This window comes from Tamandua tetradactyla, chromosome 16 (assembly GCF_023851605.1).
Source record: "Tamandua tetradactyla isolate mTamTet1 chromosome 16, mTamTet1.pri, whole genome shotgun sequence".
NCBI classification, from domain to species: domain Eukaryota; kingdom Metazoa; phylum Chordata; class Mammalia; order Pilosa; family Myrmecophagidae; genus Tamandua; species Tamandua tetradactyla.
The window spans coordinates 51,925,368-51,950,065 of NC_135342.1; the positions used below are offsets into that span (position 1 = coordinate 51,925,368).

The following is a 24,698-nucleotide window of genomic DNA, read 5'->3' on the forward strand; positions in this document are numbered from 1 at the left end:
CTGAGGCAGGAAGAGAGCCTGTCTATTCTGAATCCTCTTTAAAAGGTTTCCCATGATTAGATTAAGCATCACTCATTGCAGAAGACACTCCCCTTTGGCTGATTACAAATGGAATCAGCTGTGGATGCAGCTGACATGATCATGATTTAATTCTATGAAATGTCCTCATCACAACAGACAGGCCAGCACTTGCCCAACCAGACAAACAGGTACCACCACTTGGCCAAGTTGACACATGAACCTGACCATGACAGCAAGGATGTGAAGAAATTGGAACACTTACTCATTGCTGGTGGGAATGTACAATGGTTTCAACCACCGTGGAGGGTGGTCTGGCAGTTCCTCAGGAAGCTAAGTATGTATTTGCCTTACAACTCAGTAATCCTGCTATTGTGATATACCCGGAAGGTCTGGAAGCACGGATGCGAACAGACATTTGCACACTGATGTACCTAGGCATTATTCACAATTGCCCCAAAAAAGGAAACAATCCAAGTGCCCATCAACAGATGAAATGATAAACAATAAGTGATATGTACATATGATTGAATATTATTCAGCAATAAGAAGGAATGAAGTCCTGAAGCATGTGACAGCATGGATGAACCTTGAGGACATTATGTTAAGCAAAATAAGTCAGACACAAAAGGACAAATATTTTATAATTTCATTGATATGAATTAATTGCATTATGTAAACTCATAGACATAAAATACAGAACATATGTTACCAGGATATAGAATGAGGCTAAAGAACGGGAAGCAGTTGCATAATATGTGCAGAATATTTAACTAGGGTGAACTTAAACGTTTGGAAATGGACAGAGGTGATAGTAACACATTATTGTGAGAGTAATTCACAGTGCTGAATGTGTGTGAGTTGGTGGACAAAGGGAAGTTTAGAGTCAAATATGTCACCAGATGAAAAGCTGGAAGCTAAAACATGGGAATGTACAGCACAGTGAATCTTGTGGTGAGTAAGGTTCATGATTAACTGTACAAATATAAAGAAGTTCTTTCATGAACTAGAGCAGATGTACAACACTATTATAAATAAATAATAAAGGGGTACAGCACTATTATAAGTAGTTAATATGGGAAAATGTACAAATTACAAACTATGGACTATAGTTAACTGTAATATTTTAATACTCTTTCATCAACAGTAACAAATGTACCACACCAACACTAAGGGTCAATAATATGGGGAATAAGGAGTATGGAAGGATTAGGATTTTCTTGTTTATTCTTCTGTTTTTTCTGGAGTAATGAGAATGTTGTAAATTTGATCATGAGGCTGTATGCACAACCAGGCGATAATACTGCAAATCAGTGATTGTATACTTTGGATGGCTTCTATGCTGTGTGAATACATCTCAATAAAATTGCATTAAAAAAAAAACAAACAATGAGATACCATCTCATACCCACTAGATAGCTGTTAGTTTTCAAATGGAAAGTAACCAGTGTTGGCGAAGATGCAGAGAAATAGGAACACTCATGCATTGTTGGTCAGACTGTAAAAAGGTGCAACCACTGTGGAAAACAATTTTGTAGTTCCTTAGAAAGTTAAGTATAGAATTACCCTAGGACCTAGCAATCCTACTTCTAGGTATGTACCCAAAAGAAGTGAAAGCAGGGATTCAGACAGATATTTGTACATCAGTGTCCTTCACAGCATTATTTTTCACAATAGCCAAAAGCTTAAAGTAATCCAGGGGTTCATAAACTGATGAATGGATAAACAAAATGTGGGTATGTACTTATAATGGAATATTATTCAGCCATAAAAAAGGAGCCAAGTTTTGATACACACTACAACATAGATGAGCATTCAAGAGATGTTGAGTGAAATAAGCCAAACACAAAAGGATAAATATTGTGTAATCTCACTTATATGAAATAACTAGAACATGCAAATTCATAGAGACAGAAAGTAGATTACAGGGTACTCAGGTGAGGGTGGGAAATGCTTAATGGGTGCAGTTTTGTTTGCAGTAATGGAAAAGTTTGGTAATTCATGGTAGTGGTGGCGGCAAAACATTTTGACTGTTATTAACAACCCTGAATTGTCTTCTTGAAGGTGGTTAAAATGGGAAATGTTATGTTGTATACATAAACTATAACTAAATAAATTAAGCATAATAAAAACTAAAAATGAAAGAATGTGCTCTTTTAAGAAATTCCCGCTTTCTCCAAAATGTTTCCTCTTTTATAGGATTCCAGTAAACTAACCAAGACCCACCTGAATGGGTGGAGTCACATCTGTATCTAATATAGTTTAATACCCACTCTTGATTGAGTCGCATCTCCATGGAGATGAGCTAATTAAAGTTTCCAACATACAGTACTGAATAGGGATTAGAAGAAACCATTGCTCTCACAAGATTGTTTAGGATTAAAGCATTGTTTTAGGGTACATAAATCCTTTCAAACCAGCACAACTTCTTAGATCATCAGAAAATTGAGGTCACAGGGCAAACCACTAATGCAAAACTGTAGATATAGACAGATACAGAGAATCACAACTTTCCAAGAGCAGAAACCACCACTGGAATCAATATCAGGCAGGAATTCTCAAAGGGCAATTGACTAATTGCTGGAGACTGACTCTGAACTAAGTCGAGGCCCAGGACTACCAGTGGTGAACACGAGAGCCAAATGCAATAGAAGCCATGCTTCTGACAGGGGGAGGGGAAAAGTAACCATTTTGGAATATGCCCAGACTGTTCTGTCCTCCTTAACAAAGTTCTACCCTCAAGGGAAACTATCTTACCAGAGAAGGCAAATACCCAATTCCAGCCCCTCTCGCCTTCCTGTCCCACCTAAGGAATTAAAAATAACAAAGCTGAGAACCGCTTATGAAGGTCTAAAAGACTGAGATCTCCTCATAAGAATAAAGAACATCTCCTCTCTCTCCACATCTTGCTACCACATCAATAAGACTCCTGTGTAATAATAAGGACATGACAGATAAAAGGACTGCAAGGCTCAGACCCACTTTAAGGAGAAATCTCTAGGGAAACTCAAAGGCAGCAGGGAAGGCAGTAACAAGGACACCAGAGGACATTTTAGCATCTGACATCTACAGCTACAGCAACAGTAAGCACAACCTAATGTCACACCAGATAAACTTAAACCTCACATAAAGGCCTATTTACCTCAGTTCCTTTTACCCAATACATTATACCGGGCTTTCCACAAAAAAATTACAAGGCATGCTGAAAGGGAAAAAGCACAATGTGAAGAGACAGGACAAGCATCAGAACTAGACCCAGATATGACAGAGATTTTCGTATTGTCAGATCAGGAATTTTAAATAACTATGATTAATATGCTAAGGGTTCTAATGGGAAAAAAAGAAGCTATAAGAACAGATGGGTAATATAAGCAGAGAGAAGGAAGCTCTAAGAAAGACTCAAAAGGAAAAAATAGAAATAAAAAATGCTATAACAGAAATAAAGAATGCCTTCAATGGACTCCGTAGATTGGACACAGCGAAGGGAAGGAGTCAGTAAGTTTGAAGATATTTCAATAGAAATTTCCCAAACTGAAAAGCAAAGAGAAAAAAAGAAAACAGAACAGAAAAAAAAAAAACCAGAATAAAATATCTAAGAACTGGGGGACAATTACAAAAGTATAACATACATGTGATGGGAATACGAGAAGAAAGAAAGGAACAAATGAAATATTTGAGGGAATAATGTCTGAGAATTTTCCAGAATTAGTGACAACACCAAACCACAGACTGAGGAAGCTCAGAGAACACCCAGAAAGACAAATACTCAGAAATCTATACTTAGGCATATTATTTTCAGACTGCAGAAAATCAAAGACAAAGAGAGAATCTTGAAAGCCAAAGGAAAGGGAGAAGTGTGGATCTGGAGGAGCAAATGGGAGAGAGCCGGCATAGCTAATGAAGATGGTGGACTTCGTGACAAAAAAGGAATCCTTGGATCCTTAGGTATTCAAACAGAAAATGTTGTTGTCATCTCTAGGTTGCCCATATAATTTATTGTCCAGTCCAGGGAACTTGTGAGAGTGAATGGATGATGGGATAATTGTAAACCAGAAGTCTCCAAGGCTTATCAGGAAGTGTGGTCAACCTACCTATGGGGGAAAGTCAGAATGGCCTCAAACTTCTCCAAAGCAAGATATACCAGAAATCCAGGGTGATGGTACCAATAACGTCCCCAAGAAAAGAAAGTATGAGCCATACATTCTTAACTGAAGTGGTCATTCAGATTTAAGGGTAGTGCAAAACATTTTTTTTTAAATCTTTACCAGAGATCTTTATTTCTTCACATGGCTTCAGTCAATTGTCTATTGTCCTTTCCTTTCAATCTGCAGAACTCTCTTTAGCTTTTCTTTCTTTTTTTAAAATTTATTTTATTTATTAAACATACCAAGATACAAACACAAGCATTCCTACCATATGATCATTCCGTTCTACATATATAATCAATAATTCACAATATCATCACGTAGTTGTATATTCATCATCATGATCATTTCTTAAAACATTTGCATCAATTCAGAAAAAGAAATAAAAAGAAAACAGAAAAAAATTCACACATACCATACCCCTTACCCCTCCCTTTCGTTGATCACTAGCATTTCAATCTACTAAATTTATTTTAACACTTGTTCCCCCTATTATTTATTTATTTTTAATCTCTATGTTTTACTCATCTGTCCACAAGGTAGATAAAAGAAGCATCAGATACAAGATTTTCACAATCACGCAGTCACACTGCAAAAGCTGTATCATTATACAATCATCTTCAGGAAACATGGCTACTGGAACACAGCTCCACATCAGGCAGTTCCCTCCAGCCTCTCCATTCCACCTTAACTAAAATGGTGATATCTGTTTAATGCGTAAGAATAACCCCCAGGATAACCTCTCGACTCTGTTTGGAATCTCTCAGCCATTGACACTTTATTTTGTCTCATTTTTCTCTTCCCTCTTTCAGTCAAGAAGGTTTTCTCAGTCCCTTTGTGATGAGTCCCAGCTCTAGGATTTCTGTCCCACATTGCCAGGAAGGTCCACCTGGGAGGCATGTCCCAGGTAGAGAGGGGGAGGGCAATGAGTTTGCTTGTCATGTTGGCTGAGAGAGAGAAAGGCCACATCTGAGCAACAAAAGAGGTTCTTGGGGGTGACTCTGAGGCCTAATTTTAAGTAGGCTTAGCCTATCCTTAGCGCAAAACACTTTTGAATATGCAAGAAGCAATGAGCATGGTTCTTGGGAGTCCTCCTTTAAGAAACTACTTGAAAATTAACTTCAGCCAAACAAGGTTCTCCAATTTCTCAAATGGAGAAAATCCAGCAAAAGATCTGTAAGTAAAGTTGGAGTCCATTATAATATTGGACTAAAATTAAAGTAAAAGAAAAACTTTTTAAAGTTATAGATCAGAGTTAAAAATGTTATAAATCCTGGCAGTAATCAAATGCTATAACTAAAGTTGGAAACAAAGTTGGAGGGAGTATGATTTCCTCATCTTTATATTCAGGAGTCAAAACATATTGTTTACAGCTAATAAATGAATAAAAAGCGTGTGCATAGTATAAATGGATAGAAGTAAATGCCGAAACACATGTATAACCTTTTGAAATTGGGTGGTTTCAGAGGAGAAAGAAGAAAGAAAGAAGGAAAAAGGTACAAATTCTGGCACTGACCACAGTAGAGAGTCAAGAGATGACTGTACAGAAAGAAACAGAGGATTTATGTATCTTACATGAAATTGTAACTCTAAGATGAAGACCAGAATGAAAATACAAATTTTCCAAATTTGTCAGAAGAGACATACAAAGCAAAACAAAGGACAGCAAAGTTAGCAAAACAAGACGCAATGAAAACAGAAAACATAACCTAAGACAAAGGAGTAGGAGTCACATTTTTAACATCAAACAAGCTTGATGCATTCAGAGCAAAAAAAGCACCAAGACAAAAATAATGATAAAGAAATATCTGCAGCAAGTGACATAGTATTCACAAAGTTATAACTCCAGGAGATGCAAGTAGAAAAAAGCAGAAGCTCATTTGTGGTAGGAGATTTTCATTCACTTCTCTTAGCCCAGAACTGATCAATTTTATAGGTAAAATAGTACATCAAGGAGAGAAAATACACATTTCAATTTACCAGTGGAAAATATTCACACGAACCACATATTAGGCCCAAGGAAATCAACAAAGTCATAAATATATCACTATGCAGTATAACTCAAAATCAATAACAGGGGAAAAATAAAAATTAAAAAACCCTACTACCTGGATATTTTAACTCTTTTTAAAATAAAACCCTTGAATCAAAGAGAAAATCGACACCATAACAGCAAGCTAGATAGAAAACAGCAATAATGAGAATTCTACATAGAAACAGAACCTGTATGGAGGGCTAGTTGGCAATAGCTATCAAAATTATGACTGCATATCTTCTTTAATTTAGGATTTCCACTCCTAGGTTATTTTTGCATGATTGTGAAATAATACATGTACAAGGATATCTACTGTAGCATTTTCTTTTTTTTTGTAATAGTAAAAGACTGGAAGCAACCCACATTTCCATTATCAGAGGACTGTACTTATGAAACATTCACATGATGGAATAGCATACAGATGACAAAAAGAATATGGTAGCTCTGTATGTATTGATAAGAAAAGATCTCCAGCATGCATGCGAGAGTGAGGAAAGCTAAGAGGAGAACAGGATGCTTACACTGCTACCAGCTGTGCCAAGGGAAAAGCAATTGCCCTGTCAGCAGATTTATAGAGCAGCACAGAGGGGTCTACATGTTGCAGCCCTAATCCCCGAACCTCAGCATGCGGACCTATTTGGAAATAGGGTCATTACAGGTGGAATCAGGCAAGTTAAAATGAGGCCCTACTGAAAGTAGGGTGGGACTTTAATCCAATGACTGGTGTCCTTAGAAGAAGGGGAGAGGAGACAGACAGACATCCAGAGAGAGGACAGCCATACGATGACGGAGGCAGAGTCTGAGTTATGCCACAAGCCAAGGAGCACCAAGGATGACCCATCACCGTCCAAAGCCAGGAGAGAGGCGTGGGACAGATTCTTCCCTACGGGCTTCAGAAGTTTGATCTCAGACTTCTAGCCTCCGTGACACCAGGGATTGGTTGTTTTCAGCCAGCCGGTGTGTGACCCTTTGTTACAGCAGGTGGGACGCTAGGTCACAGGGGAGGGAGGGCCTGAAGGCATGTGGGGGAAGGGGTTGCTTTTCATCCTATACTCTTTGGTTCTTTGTGAACCAGGTACATGCACAAGGTACACATAGTTTCAATTTAAATATTTAATGTTAAAAATTCAGCAGCTGCACAATTTCCCACTGAGGGTTTATACTATTATTTATTTTGCCAGTGATCAGTAATTGGACATTCTTTCTTCCCAGTGTTTTGTGGGAAGGTAAATATTCTAGGTTGAATGTGTCCCCCCAAAAGATAGGTTGAACCCTCAGTCCTTAGAACATGCCATTATTTCGAAATAGGGTCCTTGCAGGTGCGGTTAAGTTGAGGCCATACCACGGTAGGGTGTTATAAGAGGAGAAGAGACACAGACAGAGACACCTGGGGGAGAAGGCCATGTGGGGACGGAGCCAGGGCTGGAGGTGTGCAGCTGGGAGCCACGGGGTGCCAAGGATGGTCAGCCGCCAGAGGAGAGGGAGACTCAGGTGGGATCTATAGGAGAGAACGGCCCCGCTGACAGCTGGCCTCCGGAACTGAGAGACAATGATTTTTCTTCTTTTAAACCACCCAGTTTCTGATACTTTGCTAAGGAAGACTATTAAAATTCCCACGAACAACTTTTTCTTAAAATTTTTTCACTGATGGAAATTATTCCCTTAATGTTGATTCCCAAAAGTGAAATCACTGGTAATTGAGATGGTATACCAAAAAAAAAAAAAAGAATTATATTCCTTTAATAACATTAAAATAATTCTTATACAGAATTTGGAGACTACAGAGAAGTTCAAAGAAGGAAACAGTGATTGTGAATCCTAAACAGCCAGAGATAAGCACTCTTCAAGCATCTACGAATTTCCTTCCAGTCTTTTTTTAATGTACATACTTATGGCAGGAATATTTTTAAGGCCCAGGGAAACTGTTTTAAAAGAAACCAAGGCTTCTATTGAGTGATTGAACACGCTGAGCCAGGATGGACCTCCAGTATTGAGAGTCAGCCCCTTCCTTTCCTTCCTATATAGAATGGGGAGCAAACATCTTACTTGTCAGTCGCACAGCCCACGGCCCCATAGCAGAGAAGACAGCGGACTGTGGCCCTGCTCGGTGACCAGTGACTAGGTCCCGAGACTCAGGGCCCCGTGACCCCGTCCCCAGAGGGCCCTGGTGGGCCTCCCCCGGGCTCAGGAGGAAATAGAGCCCCCCGCCTCTGCCTGCGCCCCCGGGAGCTGTGGGGGCCCCAAAGGCAGGGGTACTGGCCTGTTCTGAAAGGTGGACGCGGTGCTGAGGATCCAGAACTCACTGAGGATGCAGCCGAAAGCCAGGTGAGTATAGCGGGAATCCTGCAGGGACACCACCCACGGGAACTCCTTGCTGATGACCATGTTCTGGGAAATGACCGCAGTGAAGGCTTTCTGGATGCCACATCCTGCAGCGGGGAAGGAGGGGGCAGGGGCTCACCGCCGGGGCCGCGAGTCCACCTCCGCCCCGCACTAGACCTCTGGACCCCCTCTCCTGCTGGCTCCCCACTTCCCCTAGGGCTTCTTCTGGGTTGTTGCTCACCCCACTGGTGGCATCTGTGAGCCTGGAAATAGCGTTAGACGACGGGCCACGTCCACCTGTGGGACTGGGCGTGCCAGGCAGTATGCAAAATCTTTTCTATACATCAGTGTTTCTCAAAGTGTAGTCTGGAGATCTCTGGAAGCCCCAAAGACCCTTTCCAGGGTCTGTGAGGTTACATCTATTTTCCTAAGAATGCTTAGGCGTTATCTGCCTTTTCTCATGCCCATTTTCTCACAAGTGTACAGTGGAATTTTCCAGAAGTTACATGATGTCAATGGTTTTGATGGCTAACAGCATGGCGAGTGTGTACTCTTGTGTTTTAATTTTTACTCAGATTTAATTTCTAATATGGGAACTATCCAAAGATTCAACTCCAATACATGAAACGTCTTTGGGTTTCTCAACATCTTTTAAGAGTGTAAAGGAGTCCACTGAGGCCAAAAAGTTTGAGAATGCCGACAGACACGACTTCATCCAGTCCGCCCGAGAGCCCTGGCAGGTGAACAGTGCCCCCCTCCTTTTGCAGATGAGGGAACTGAATTTGTGAGCAGGTAAGTTCTGGTCCAAGTTATACAGCTGTAGGGTGGAGGGCCGGTCCAATGAATGCAGACTCCACACCCCTCAGTCTCTGCCGCAGCCACACTTCATCCTCTCAGTTATGCCCTTGTCCCTCCTCGCCAACGCTATTTGCATGCAGGGTTCCCTTTCCTGTACCTGTTTTGCTTGCCAGTATATCCTCGACCTCAGCACAGTGCCTGGCACATAGTAGGTGCTCAGTAAATCATCCAATGACTGAACAAAAGCATTCTGCCCACTAAGCATGCCCTGCCTTCCTGTTGTCAGGGGGCTAAAGGCCCTGGCAGACAAGGCTGTCTCGGGCCCCACAGGCTGCCCAGCCCTTGCCTTCCTGTGCCCTAGAATTGGATCACCTCCACTGGCCGGAAGCCTGGACTTCCTTTCAAATGAAAGTGAAAACATCAATTAAAGTTTTAAGCGATGTTCTCCCCCTGCCAGTTCTGGGTTGGTCTGAGATAACTGTATTGCCCCATGTTATTTTGTTGTGGTGGTGAATTCCATACCGGTAGAGTCACGGAGGAGGTTAGAATGTCACAGTAGAAAGATCCCTTGAAGGTCATCTGGTCAGAAACAGGACTGACTCCTTCAAAGTCTCAGCTCCTTTCACTTGTCCACTTCACTTCAGAGGCCCCATGACTGCGTGGCATTCACACTGCTGTTTTGTTCTCACTGGCAGCTGACCCCCTCCACTGCCCCATGTCCTCCCTCACTGCTCAGTATGGCGTGTCCACGCCAGGGGACAGGTTTCCCACATCCTTCGTGGACCCATGGGTGCCCATCTCACCCGTTCCCACGCAGAATGTAGTGCTGTGAGTCTCTCTCTGACTACATATTACAGCCATCAAGGAAGCTTCTAGAATCACTGATGGGGGAGACAGACATGTGAAAGAGTGATGACCATGTGAGGAGACAAAGGAGTGTGCCCATTGTATGCAGAGGAGGGGGCAGAATTCTGCATAGGGAAGTCCAGGAGGGCTTCCCGCAGTTGGTGACCTTTGAGGTGAGCACCAATGGCAGAGGGTTGCATGTTATGATCTAGAGTTGGAACATACAGTGTTATCATTAAAGGACCATGACAGGCCTCTCCATGCAGAGGCACCATGTGAGCCAAATATCTCCATCCATTGTCAGTTGGAGACTTTCCTGGAACAATGACAGAGCTGGTTGTTAGCAAGATGATGTTTGCAAGGACACTAAGTGCCCTGGAACTACCAAAGAAAGGATTCCTTATCTTCAGTCTGATTTTTTCGTAGGACATGGGCGACTTGTGACAAGCAAGACATTAACCTGTTCTTCCAACCCGAACAGAACTACAAGTGTGATGACTTTTGCTTTTTCAAAGCTTTAGTCTGCTAGCTCATTTGAACATATGAAACCCTTGGGAAGCCCAGGTGTCATGAGGAAATCTGACTCAGAGACGTCACTTGGCTGTGGCCCTTTGGGGCTACAAGGAGGCAGAGGAGGTGGAGAAGGCTGAGGAAGGTGGAGGGTACCCCTCTTTGCATGTGTGTTGGGAAGGAGGGTTCTCTCATATCTCCAGTATGACTCCGGGAAAGGACAGAGCCAGCAGGGGCAGCCTGCTGCACTCAGGGCCCATCTCCCTACCACTTCTTCCCAAATTCTTTAGTCCAAGAAAATCTGCAAATGCCCCTTCATCTGCCACCAAGGCTCTGGTAGCCTCTGTGGCACGGGCAGCAGTAGCAGCCCCCTTCCCTCACCCCCTTCCCTACCGCTAGTCCATCCCATTCCTGGGACCAGCCTGGTAACTGAGGGTTGTAGTTTGCAAAAGAATAGTAAAGCCCTTTTAGTTTCATTGCAAAAGGTTTCTTTGGAACAGCAATGCCGGCGTTAAAAGCACAGGGTGAGCCTGGTTCTAAGAAGCGCAGAACCGTTCACAGGCCCCTGCACTCTGCCAGACCCAGGGCACTTCCCTATCTGACCGTGCCTGGGGAAGGTGCCCCTGGAGGGCTGAGATGGAGAGGCAGGCTGCACCCCTACGGGTCGGAGGGCTGCAGCCCAAGGCTTATCTCCTGACCCCGCTGCCGCTCTGAGCGTTAAGACCTGGGTTCCCACATCCACGCCCCGCAGTTCACTTCCCCGTCCGGTTCCTGCCACCAGCGCGGCCAGCGCGCCCTCTCCCCTCCCGCCCCCGCCCCGCCCCTCTCTAGGCCCATTTAATTTCCCCGGATGGGCCCCCTGCCGTGTTCTTCCCTACAGAAGAAGCCGCACTCACTGGCAGAAGAGTGGGAAACACAGAGCAGCAGCAAGAGCAGCGCTCTCATCTCCGCCATCCCGAGAGGGACCCGCAGCGGACACCATGGGCAGCTGTGGAGACAAAAGGCAGCCATCCCGTCACCGTGCAGACCCGCGCCCCTTCTTCCTCTCCTCCCCACGGCGTGACTCTGCCCCAGCGTCGGGCCCTGCCGCTTTCCTTTCCACCGACGAGAGGTTCCAAAGCTGGGGACACCCACCTGTCACCCCCTGTAGCGTGGTTCCGCGCGGTAGCGAGGCGGGGACCGGCCGCCCGACGCCCAGGCTCTGCGCGCGATCTGTCGGGGGTCCGGGGAGAGAAGGCGGCGCGCTCGCTCCGCCGCGTGCTCCTCAGTCCAGCCGGAACCCCCGGCCTTCCCCGAGAGGTGGGTCTCTGAAATGGGTGGGGTTTTGACCCTTGGAATTCAACCCTTGCCTTAACTCGGTGGCCATGCAACGCTGCCGAAAGAAAAGGCCGGGGTTAGTACAAGCCCGAGTCCTGCTAAAGCTCTGCTGGCTCGAATCCTGCTGCGATTCCCCTTAACAGGTAACAGCCCGGCATCTGGCTCGGTTACTCGGCACGGCAATCCCATGAGGCAGACACTAGCATTATTCCCATTTTACAGACTAGGAAACTGACGCTCGGAAACATTGAGTAGCCTGCCCAAGATCCCACAGCTAGCAAGCGTTGGAATTCCAACACAGACTGTGTCTGACTCCAAAGTCCAAGCATGCTTCTCCAGGGGTGGTGCCACCAGGCCCAAACCCTTGCCTCAAACAATGCACAGTAGCCTAAAGGACCCATGAGGGCAGTTGTAAGTCACCATTTTCTGCTCATGACACCCGATGTCTGTTATCCTCAGGATGGTTCTCAAGATTTCTTCTGTCAACTGCTCCTCCTAAAGGAGAAATGAACTCACTCTGGCCTTACACAGGGCTCAACAGAAGGATTTTTTCCAGCAGCTGGGGAAGAATGTTCCATTGTGGCATCACAGTAACCATGGTGTCATAACCAAACATCAGGAGTGGGGACTCAGGAGGACCCAGCCTCAGCAGGGCTGTCACTGAGACTGGGTTCTCCCCAGGTCCTGCTGTGCTGAGAAGACATCCCTTTTGCTGGATCACAAAGTCCTGTCCAGTGGTGGCCGGGGCCTGTCTTCTAACCCCCTCAGCGCCTGCCCTGCAAATGCTCAGCATCCACAAGAGTTGGTCAGGCTGGACTGAGGGAGCCCACAACTAAGGTGGGCCTGGCAAATCCAGCCCCCACAAGCCTTCTTCCGCTCCTCAGGTGCTCTGTTTGTGACTCAGCCCAGCCTCCTTTAGTTCCTTGGCTTGAGGGTACAAGTCATCCACCAGCCTGGCTCTGCCAAACCGCAGGGCCCAATGGGGACTGAGCTTTGGCCACTGGGAGCAGCTTTGGTTTCAGCACAAGTGCCTGGACTCGAGAAAAGTCTTGACAACTTTGTGGTTAGATGTAACTCGAGGAGCTTCAGAGGGATCCCAGGCTCCTGGGGCATAATTGGTATTTGAAAGACATTTATTGGATGGACAGATGAATGGCTGATGGGAGGCAGGGTGGATGGATGAAAAACGAAGTCGGGATCTGAAAGGAGCTACTATATACTTCCCCTCCTCGTTCCCCTGACGTCCTGCGTACCCCAGCCCTCACCACCCTGCGTCTTTAATGCCAGGCAGGGTTGGCTTCTGCTGGGAGAATAGAATGGGAACGATTTTTGGCAGTGGGAGAAGTGGGAGTTGATTCTTTAATCTGTTCTGCATTGCAGGTCCCAAAGAGCTTTCACACACATTTTCTTATTGGGAATTCACAGTCATCCTACCAGGATGAAGGAATTACCTGAGCTTCTCAGATGAAAACGTGGTGGCTCAGAGTAGGAAAGTCACTCCCCTGAAGTCACACACCTAGAATGTGACAAAGGCAGGGCTCCAACCCAGACGCTTTCAATTGCCTGGGCAGTGAGCGAACTCCAAGTGGGCACTTCTCAGCCGAGGCCAGAGGCTGCCTTTAGAAGGGATGGAAGCAGAAATGGTGATGGCGCCAAGCCAGGAGGCCCTCTGTAAGAGTGCGGACGCTGAAGTTAGCACACAAGACCCTAGTTTTTCTACAGTCCCCTTTTAATTCCTCCATGAAATGAAGCCACCACCACAGTTTTTTTTAATCTCCTATCAGTAACGATCTGACATAATCCACCAGTAAGGCTCAGAATCTCTCAAGGGCCCAGCAGACCTGGGAGCTGTGGCCGCAAATCTTCAGCCTCTCTGGGCTACTGAATGCAGATCATCAACTTTGGGTAAATTAAAAAGAAAAGATTAATCATGACTTAACAAACACGTGTTTAATTATTTAAGGTGAATAATAATAACAGTAACAGTGATGATAGGTTTATATCTTTGAGAAGAAATTCATTTGCAGTCTTTCACTGAGGACTCCATCTATAGGATGAAACAAATCTGGCTCTTCGACCCATGACTTTCTATTTTTATTCATTATTTTCATTAAGTTAGAAAATCCTGACTCTTAATTAAAGGACATCTGGAATGACAGCAAGTTCTGGAAGCTCTGTCAGATATTCTGGAGATGCAGATTGAATGTGGAGTCCAGAGTCATGTAGAGATTTTTCACTGATGAGTGCTCTCCATGTGCTCATGAGTCTACCCCTTTCCAAAACAGGAGGTTGAAGGTGTCATCCTGGAAATAGTGATGGCCGAATTTCTGGTCTAATTAGTTGCTTCCCCTTCAGGAAAATATTTCTTCATCTTCTAATATAGTTTTGGAAAATGGTTTTAAAACATAGCAACAACAGCTTACCTACATTAAAAAAATCTCTTATGAAACAACAAAAAATGATCAAATAATTTTTCCTCATTTATGGGCCCCATATTTTCTGTTTATGAAAGTGGGCATTGTGTTTGTGTTTGAAAAGGCCTTAATGCTTTCATGACATAATTTGTCGGTTTTATTTTACTTTCAGATATCTGTGTTGTATTTGCAAGACTTTAGTGAAATGGAGCGTTCACAGAATATTTTAATCTTCCTGGAGTTTATAACAGATATCATGTTTGTCAAAGAAAGGCTTGAGTGCAACACTTTTTCAATTTTAACAAAATGAAATGCATTCCGTGAGCCACTGCCTTCTGAAAGTCAAATTACTGAATCAGTGTTCCTTGAGATTGACTGATAATATTTGTACCACGTGTACTTTATGTCTATTAATGTGAATATGTCTAATGGCAACTTTGGATTTTAAATTATTCAGTTTAAAAGGAGCGTCTTTTAGATTTACTTCCCCATACCACCAAACTCACCACTCAATCCATTAGAAAAGGAACACTATCATTATCATGCACACACCTAGGGGTCCCCCTCCCCCAACTCATTCTCCCATTTCCAGAGAAGCAATGTGGCCACCATTCCTTTGCTCATTAATAACTTTTTTTTTTTGGCATGGGCGGGTACCGGGAATCGAACCTGGGTCTCCGGCATGGCAGGCAGGAACTCTGCCTGCTGAGCCACCATGGCCTGCCCAGCTCTTTAATAACTTTATCCATATGTATGTATTTCTAAACAGTATGTTGGGTCCATGTGCAAGAGTTTCTCTAGGGTACACATGGCTCGGAGTAAGATGGCTAGGTCAGAGGATATGTGAATACCTAACTACGAGATAATAAGTGGTTGTTTTCCAAAGTGGTTGTACCAATTTACACTCATACCAACAATGTACATAAAATGCTATTGATCTCTGGCCTCTCCACCACTTGTTACTCTCAGCCTTAACTTTTTGCCATCCAACACTTGTTACTCTCAGCCTTAACTTTTTGCCAATCAAATGAGTATAAAATAGTATCTCATTCCCCGATTACTACTAAGGCTGAGAAATTTTTCCATATGCTTATCGGTCGTAAGAGTTCATGTTTATATGCTTTGCCCTTTTTATTCTGTCAAGTTGCTCACCTTTTCTTATTGATATGCAGGAATTCTTAACACATTCTGGATATTAAACCCTTGTTCACTGTATGTATTGTGACAGTCATCTATCAATTTGTACTCTGTGTTTTCAGTTTCATAGTTATTTTTTAACTAACCAGAGGTCTTCATTTTAATGAAGTTAAATGTAATAATCTTACATAGTTAGGGCTCTTTGTGTCTTTTTCAAGAAACCCTTCCCTAACCCAATATCAAAGAATTATTCTACCATATTTTCTTCTCAACTCTTCACACTGGAATCATTTTCTGAGCACATTGTGAATCCACTCTCTCCCACAGGATACCCACATGGGTACACAGTTGTGCCAGTTTTATTTCCCCACAGATCTGCGATGTGGTCTTGGATATTTATCAAAGCTCCATGTACCTGGGACTGTTTCCAAGGTGTCTGTTTTTCTGCCCTGGTCAATTTGTCTATCCTTGTACCAATTCCACAAAATCTTAAATATTATAGCTTTATAACAAGTCTTTGTTTTTTAGAAGCTGTATGGTGGGGGTCACATTTCATTCTTTTTCCATGTGAGTATCCCATTATTGCAATATCATTTGTTGAACTTGTTTTTCGTGAAGAGTTTGGGCCAGGAATCAAACCTGGGTCTCCTGCATGGCAGGCGAGAATTCTGCCACTGAACTACCCCCCTGCAACTCCCATAACAAGTTTTGATATCTAGTAGGGCAAGTGCCCCCAGCTAATTCCTTTTCTTCAAGAGTGTCTTGCCTATTCTTGGCTCTTTAACTTTTTTATACTTTAGAAACAAATTGGCAAGTTCCACATAAACACACAAACTGCTAAGATTTGGATTGGAATTTCCTTGTATTTATGGATAAATTAACACCTTTACAATATTGAGTCTTCTTAACCATGAACACTGTGTATCTCTCAGTTTAATTAGGCCTTCTTTAAGATTTTTCAATGGAATGTTATGATTTTCTGCACAGATGTCTTTTACAACTTAGGGTAGAATCTATTCCTGGGTATCTTGTACTTTTGGGCTGCAATTAAATGGTGCCTTCTTTTATTAGTATGCCTTTTAACCATTTCTTACTAAACTACCTTATTATTTCTAATAATCTTTCTTTAGATTCTTTTAGTTTTCCATATCACCTGCACATAATGACAATTTTCTTTCCTTCTTTTCAGCTGTTATGCCTGTCATTTCTTTTATGTGTCTTACTGCTCTGGCTAAGACCTTCATACAAAGCTGAATAGAACCAGAAATAGTGGGCATCCTTGTCATGGCCTTGATTAAAGGGAGGGCTTCTGACATGTCCCCATTTAGAATAATGTAGACTATAGATTGATATTAGACTTAATCAGGTTAAGGAACTCCCCATTTTATTTCATATTCATCAAAATCTGGGATTGAATTTTGTCAGATAATTTTTGATGTCTATTGAGATAGTCATGGTTTTCTCCTTTAATTTTTAATGTGATGAGTGAAACTTAAAGATTTTCTCAAATTAAACCACTCGAATTTCAGAGATTAATGTTGTATCTTTTTCTTTATCATAATTTGCCAATGTTTTGTATAGACTTTTTTGCATCTATGTTTGTGAATTAGAATGGCCTGTAATTTTCCTTTCTTGAACCATCCCTGTCAAATATACTGGTCTGATAGATTTAATTATGGAGAAGGAATAGTCCATTGTCTGAAGGTTTGCAGAACTCCTTGAAAACTGTCTGAGCCTGGTGTTTGTGCTGTAGAGAGATTTCTAACCACTGCTTCACTTTTTTAGTACTTCTGAGACTGTACAGGCTATTCATCTTGAGGCAGCTTTAGTAAGTTTTACTATTCTAGGAACATTTCCATTTCCTTTGTTTTTAAATGTATTGGCATAAGGCCTGTAGTATGTACTATCTTTTCAATCTCTATTGTAAAAGTTAACATTCTTTTCTTCTCATTCCTAGTATTGTTTATTCATGCCTTTTGTCTTTACTTTTTATCAGTTTCCCCAGAGTTCCATTTATTGGTATTTTCAAGGTAAATATTTGTCTTTGTTGATCTTTTGTTGTATCTGTATTTTCTAGTTTATTGCTTTCTGTCTTTATCTTTACTACTTGTTTTCTTCTATCTTCTTTGGGTTTATTTTGTATTGTTTTTCTAAAATGTTAATCTGGACATTTAGACCATTAATTTTTAGTATTCGTATGTAAGCATTTAAAGCTCTGCATTTCTCTTTAACACTCCTTTCTTGGCATCTCTTAAGTTTTGATAGGTCGTGCTTTCCTTAGCACTCATTTCTAAGTATTTTAAAATTTCCATTGCAATTTTTTGGTGACTCTTGAACTACTTAGTGTGTTTTAAAATTTCTACATGTAGAAATCTAATCTCCTTTTTTAAAAATTTTATTTCAGCAGCATATATATAGCCTCTCATTTCTCCCAATTAGCCACATTCAAATATATAATTCAGTGCTGTTAATTGCACTCACAGTGTTGTGCTATCATCACCACTATAGATTGCCAACACTTTTCCATCATCCCTAATGTAAACTCTGTACTTTGAAGTCTTAACTCTCTATTCCCTAGGCCTCTCCATCCCCTAGTAACTTATATTCTAGACTCTGACTCTATGAGTTTTCTTATTCTAATTATTTCACATCAGTGAGATCATTAAATATTTGTCCTTTTGTGTCTGGCTTATTTCTCTCAACATATTGTTACATGTTTCAGAACTTCACTCCTTTTTACTGCTCAATAATATTCCATTGTGTATATATACCATATTTTGTCTGTCCATTCATTGATTGAGGAACACTTGGGCAGCCTCCATAATTCGACATTTGTGAATAATGCTGCTATGAACATCAGTGTGCAAATATCTATTCAAATCCTTGCTTTCAGTTATTTTGGGTATATACCGAGACATGGGTATGCTGGTTTGAAATTGTTATATACCGCAGAAAAGCCATGCTCTCTTAATCCAATCTTGTGGTGCAGGACTTTTGTGGGTGGGATCTTTTTTTTTTTTTTTCTACATGGGTAGGCACCCGGAATCGAACCCGGGTCCTTGGGCATGGCAGGCAAGCATTCTTACCTGCTGAGCCACCGTGGCCTGCGATCTTTTGATTAGGCTGTATCCATGGAGATGTGACCACCCAATTGTGGGTAGGACCTTTTGATTCGATTATTTTCATGGAGATATAACTCTGCCCATTCAAAGTGGAACTTAGTTTACTAGAGTCCTTTAAAGAGTAGACACAGAGAGCTCAGTGCTTGAGGTGCTTGGAGAGCAGACACAGAGAGCAGAGAGAAGAAACCAGACACAAATGTTTGGAGATGCTGAGCAGAGAAATGAAATCCCGAATTTGCCCCGGAGATGTTAAGGAAGGCTCTACAGACACATAGAGAGAAAAAGACCCCTGGAATAAAAAACTGAAAGCAATGAACCAGAGGAAGGACCAGATGATGCCAGCTACGTGCTCCCACCTGACAGGTGTCCTGGCTGCCTGCTGCCTGTCTTCCAAGAAGGTGTCCTCTTCTTGGTGCCTTAATTTGGATATTTTCAGGGCCTTATAACTGTACCTTGTAACTTAATAAAAATTCCCCTTATAAAAACCAATCAATCTCTGATATATTGCATTCTGGCAGCTATAGCAAACCAAAACAGTGGGATTACCTGGTCATATGGTAATTCTATGCTTAACATTCTAAGGAGCTGCCAATCTGTCTTCCACAGTGGCTGCAGCATTTTACATAACTACCAGCAATGAATGAGTGTTCCTCTTTCTCCACATCCCCTCCAACACTTGCAATTTTTTTCATTTTTTTAATAGTAGAGCCATTCGAGTGGGTGTGAAATGGCATCTTGTGATTTTGATTTGCATTTCCTTAATGACTAATGGTGATCCCCTTTCCATGTGCTTTTAGGTCATTTGTATATCTTCTCTGGAGAAATGTTTATTGAAGTCTTTTGCCCATTTTTAAATTGTTAGCTTGTTGATTGTGCTATTTAAATCTTCTGTATCTTTCCTGGGTTTTTGTCTGCTTGACCTATCAATAATAAAGAAAGGTGCCAATTGTCACCCTCTCCCTATTGGTGTAATAATTTTTGCTTTACATCTTTTTTTTGGGGGGGGGGGTACATGGTCCAGGAATCGAACCCAGGTCTCCTGCATGAAAGGCAGGCACTCTAGCTTTATATCTTTTGAGGCTATTTTTACTAGATATGCAAGTTTAAAATTCTTATATCTTCCGGGTGGATTGTTTTGAATGCCCCTCCCTATTCCTAATAATATCTTTTGTCTTAAAGTTTTATCTGATATCAGTATAACTATGCATGCTTTTATTGATTAATGTTTCTTTTTCCATGTTTCTACTTTTTTACTTTCAGGCTTCCTATAATTTTTGCTTTAGATATTTCCCTTATAAACAGTAACAGAGCTGGATTTAAAAAAGTCCAATCTGACAATCTCTGTCTTTTTAATTGGCATGTATGCTCTTTTTATATTTATTACTAATATTTGGAATTGTTTCTCCATAGTCTTCTTTTTTTTTTTTTTTTTTTTTTTTTTAAGGAAAGACAGAGAGAAGGAAGGAAGGAAGAAAGGGAAACATCTTTAAACATTTTCTTGTATTCTGTTTCTCCGTTTTTGTTACATGGGCTGGGGCCAGGAATCGAACCGAGGTCCTCCGGCATAGCAGGCAAGCACTTTGCCCGCTGAGCCACCGCGGCCCGCCCCATAGTCTTCTTTTTTAAAAGCACTCTTCTTTTTCTGTGCTTTTTCCCTCCTTTTTCTTGCTATTTTTGTTTTGTTTTGTTTTGCTTATTTCATATTTCCCTACTACTGGTTTGGAAATTGTACACTCTATTTCTATTCTTTTTAAAGGGTACCACTGAAATTTTACCATGAGTACTTAACTTAATTATTTGTAATTGGCTTTACAGTTAATTGTCTTAACCCCTCCATAATAATAATACCACTTCCTTAGAATGTTTTAATTCTAATGTCCCCGTCATGATTTTCATGTTCTTTACTAATATTTTAGTTCTATTCTTTTAAAATATATTATACTTTATCACTATTATTTTATCCAGACATTTGTTGGATTTAAATAGTATTCACTGTGTCATTTGCTCACTATTTTTTCATGTCAGACCTTGTATCTGTATCTGGTATGTTTTCCCCAAAGAACATCCTTTAGAACTTCCATTAGTCTAGGTCTTTTAGTGGAAAATGCTCTCAGTCTGCCAATCTAGTCTTTTGTATCCTTCTTTTGGAAAAATGGTTTTAATGGGTTAAGAGATATTTTCCCTCAATTCTTTGAAGAAATCAATTCTTTCATATTTTCTCTCTCAATTCTTTGAAGATATACTTCCTCTTTCTCCTGGATTCCACTGTTTTTGAGAAATCTGCCCTAAATATAATTGTTGTTCCTTTATTTCTCCTTTATCTCTGGCCACTTTTTTTTTTTTTTTGCTTTTTAAAAAGGGGAATTTAATAAGTTGCAAGTTCACAGTCCTAAGCCTTTAAAAATGTCCAAAGTAAGCATCCAGAGAAAGATACTGTTCTAGTTTGCTAGCTGCCAGAATGCAAAATACCAGAAACAGAATGGCTTTTAAAAAGGGAATTTAATAAGTTGCTAGTTTACAGTTCTAAGGCCGAGAAAATGTCCCAATTAAAGCAAGTCTATAGAAATGTCCAATTTAAGGCATTCAGAGAAAGATACCTTGGTTCAAGATGGCCGATGAAGTTCAATGTTTCTCTCTCAGCTGGAAGGGCACATGGCGAATATGGCGGCGTCTGCTGGCTTTCTCGTGGCTCTACAAAAGGGACTGTCTCCAAAATGTTTCCTCTTTTAAAGGATTCCAGTAAGCAACTCCACCTTCCATGGGTGGAGACACACCTCCACAAAAATCATCTAATCAAAAGTTACCACCCATAACTGGGTTGGTCACATCTCCATGGAAACAATGAAAATACTCCCGCCCAACAATATTGAATGAAGATTACAGGACATGGCTTCTCTGGGGTCCACCAAATATTCAAACTGGCACAGATACCTTAATTCAAGGAAGACCAATGGATCTGTAACAGCTCTGTGAGCTGGAAAGTCATGTGACTGGCGTCTGCTTGTCCCTTGCTCCTGGGCTCCATGCTTTCAGCCACTGTTTCTGTGGGGTTTCTCACTTTGCTTCCCCAGGGCTGACTTTCATCTCTTGGCTTCCTTTGGCTTTCCCCAGTTTTTTCAGGCCATGTTTTATTTTTTTGTTTTTTGTTTTTTTTTGGCATAGGCAGGCTCTGGGAATTGAACCCGGGTCTCCGGCATGGCAGGGAAGAATTCTGCCACTGAGCCACCATTGCACCACCCCAACCACCTTTTTTTTTAATTTTTTTATTAATCAAAAAAAAGAAAAGAAATTAACACAACATTTAGAAATCATTCCATTCTACAAATGCACTCAGTAATTCTTAGTATCATCACATAGATGTATGATCATCATTTCTTAGTACATTTGCATCGATTTAGGAAAAGAACTAGCAAAACAGCAGAAAAAGATACAGAATGTTAATATAGAGAAGAGAATTAAAATAATAATACTAATAATATATATATATAAAAAGGAAAAAGAAAAAAAACAAAAACAAAAGATACAAACACACAAACAAACAAACAAAAAAACATATTTCAGGTGCAGCTTCATTCAGTGTTCCAACCTAGTTACATTACACTTAGGTATTATTGTGCTGTCCATTTTTGAGTTTTTGTATCTAGTCCTGTTGCACAGTCTGTATCCCTTCAACTCCAATTACCCATTATCTTACCCTGTTTCTAACTCCTGCTGGTCTCTGTTACCAATGATATATTCCAAGCTGATTCTCGAATGTCGGTTCACATCAGTGGGACCTTACAGTATTTGTCCTTTAGTTTTGGGCTAGACTCACTCAGCATAATGTTCTCTAGGTCCATCCATGTTATTACATGCTTCATAAGTTTAGTCTGTCTTAAAGCTGCATAATATTCCATCGTAGGTATACGCCACAGTTTGTTTAGCCACTCGTCTGTTGATGAACATTTTGGCTGTTTCCATCTCTTTGCAATTGTAGATAATGCTGCTATAAACACTGGTGTGCAAATGTCCGTCTGTGTCTTTGCCCTTAAGTCCCTTGAGTAGATACCTAGCAGTGGTATTGCTGGGTCGTAATCCATTCTGCCATTCTATGTCTTTTGATTGGGAAATTCAGTCCATTAACTTTTAGTATTATTACTGTTTGGATAATATTTTCCTCTACCATTTTGGCTTTTGTATTATATATATCATATCTGATTTTCTTTCTTTCTACACTTTACTCCATACCTCTCTCTTCTGTCTTTTCGTATCTGACTCTAGTGCTCCCTTTAGTATTTCTTGCAGAGCTGGTCTCTTGGTCACAAATTCTCTCAGTGACTTTTTGTCTGAAAATGTTTTAATTTCTCCTTCATTTTTGAGGGACAATTTTGCTGGATATAGGAGTCTTGGTTGGCAGTTTTTCTCTTTTAGTAATTTAAATATATCATCCCACTGTCTTCTAGCTTCCATGGTTTCTGCTGAGAAATCTACACATAGTCTTATTGGGTTTCCCTTGTATGTGACAGATTGTTTTTCTCTTGCTGCTTTCAAGATCCTCTCTTTCTCTTTGACCTCTGACATTCTAACTAGTAAGTGTCTTGGAGAACGCCTATTTGGGTCTATTCTCTTTGGGGTGCGCTGCACTTCTTGGATCTGCAAATTTAGGTCTTTCATAACAGTTGGGAAATTTTCAGTGATAATTTCTTCCATTAGTTTTTCTCCTCCTTTTCCCTTCTCTTCTCCTTCTGGGACACCCACAACACGTATATTTGTGCGCTTCATATTGTCCTTCAGTTCCCTGATCCCCTGCTCAAGTTTTTCCATTCTTTTCCCTATAGTTTCTGTTTCTTTTTGGAATTCAGATGTTCCATCCTCCAGTTCACTAATTGTAGCTTCTGTCTCTTTAGATCTACCATTGTAGGTATCCATTGTTTTTTCCATTTTTTCTTCTTTGTCCTTCACTCCCATAAGTTCTGTGATTTGTTTTTTCAGATTTTCTATTTCTTCTTTTTGTTCAGCCCATGTCTTCTTCATGTCCTCCCTCAATTTATTGATTTCGTTTTTGAAGAGTTTTTCCATTTCTGTTCGTATATTCAGCATTAGTTGTCTCAGCTACTGTATCTCATTTGAACTATTGGTTTGTTCCTTTGACTGGGCCATATCTTTAATTTTCCGAGCGTCTTCCATTATTTTCTGCTGGTGTCTGGGCATTTGATCAGATTTCCCTGGGTGTGGGACCCAGCTGGTTGAAAGCTTTTTCTGTGAAATCTCTGGGCTCTGTTTTTCTTTTCCTGCCCAGTAGGTGGCGCTCGTGGCGCTCGTCTGTCTGCACGGCAGTCGGCCCGGGAAACCGCGCGTGGAGGCGGGGTTCGCTGGCCGCCGCGGCTTGGGAAAGTGCCGGTCCTAATTGCCCAGCTGGCCTGAAACGCCAAGCGTGACGTGAGGGCCCCGCTATCCAACGTTCCCAGTCAGACCGGGGAGCCACGTGCGTGGAGGGGACCCCAGTCGCCAGCCGCCCCGACCCGGAAAACGCGCGCCCCTCGGGTATCTCACCGCAGCAGATTCTCCCTGCCCGTTCAGCTGTTCCAGAATGGGGTACGCTGTCTTTTTGGTCTCTGTCGTGACTCCGGGAGCTGTTTCGTATTGTTTCTGTTTCTTTAGTTGCTTTTCTGGGGAGGAACTAAGACCCGTGCGTCTTACTAAGCCGCCATCTTCCCCAACCACCTTTTTAAAAAAATATTTTTATTGAGAAATCTTCACACACATACAGTCCATACATAGTTAACAATCATCATATAGTTAACAATATCATCACATAGTTCTGTATTCATCACCTTGATCATTTTTAGAACATTTGTATTACTCCAGAAAAAGAAATAAAAAGAAAATAGAAAAACTTATACATCCCATACTTTTACCCCTCCCTCTCATTGACCACTAATATTGCAATCTACCCAATTTTTTACTCTTTACCCACCCCCCATTATTTATTTATTTATTTTTATCTATCTGCCCATACCCTGGATAAAAGGAGCATAGACGCAAGGTTTTCACA

General features: G+C 41.6%; 1 protein-coding gene and 1 long non-coding RNA gene across 4 annotated transcripts in view; one reads left to right on the forward strand and one right to left on the reverse strand.

Moving 5' to 3' along the window:
- PRSS54 (serine protease 54) overlaps positions 1 to 12,624 on the reverse strand; it is a 32,845-nt gene extending 20,221 nt beyond the window's left edge. The window contains exons 1-4 of one of the 2 annotated variants that reach the window (XM_077132584.1): positions 12,412 to 12,624; positions 11,809 to 12,046; positions 11,571 to 11,662; positions 8,502 to 8,627 (exon numbers count right to left, since the gene is read on the reverse strand). In XM_077132584.1, the coding sequence (XP_076988699.1) occupies positions 8,502 to 8,627; positions 11,571 to 11,656 (212 nt within the window). In that variant the 5' untranslated portion in view covers positions 11,657 to 11,662; positions 11,809 to 12,046; positions 12,412 to 12,624. Of the gene's footprint in view, positions 1 to 8,458; positions 8,628 to 11,570; positions 11,663 to 11,808; positions 12,047 to 12,411 lie in introns of both variants that reach the window. The other variant, XM_077132583.1, reaches the window with a different exon arrangement.
- Positions 12,625 to 12,634: 10 nt separating this feature from the next.
- On the forward strand, positions 12,635 to 14,677 carry LOC143659524 (uncharacterized). Of its 2 annotated transcripts, XR_013163594.1 has the most exons (3): positions 12,635 to 13,109; positions 13,372 to 13,896; positions 14,578 to 14,677. It is a non-coding gene; the product is annotated as an uncharacterized LOC143659524 (long non-coding RNA). The 2 variants fall into 2 exon arrangements; XR_013163593.1 differs by lacking the exon at positions 13,372 to 13,896.
- The last annotated feature ends 10,021 nt before the right edge of the window (positions 14,678 to 24,698 follow it).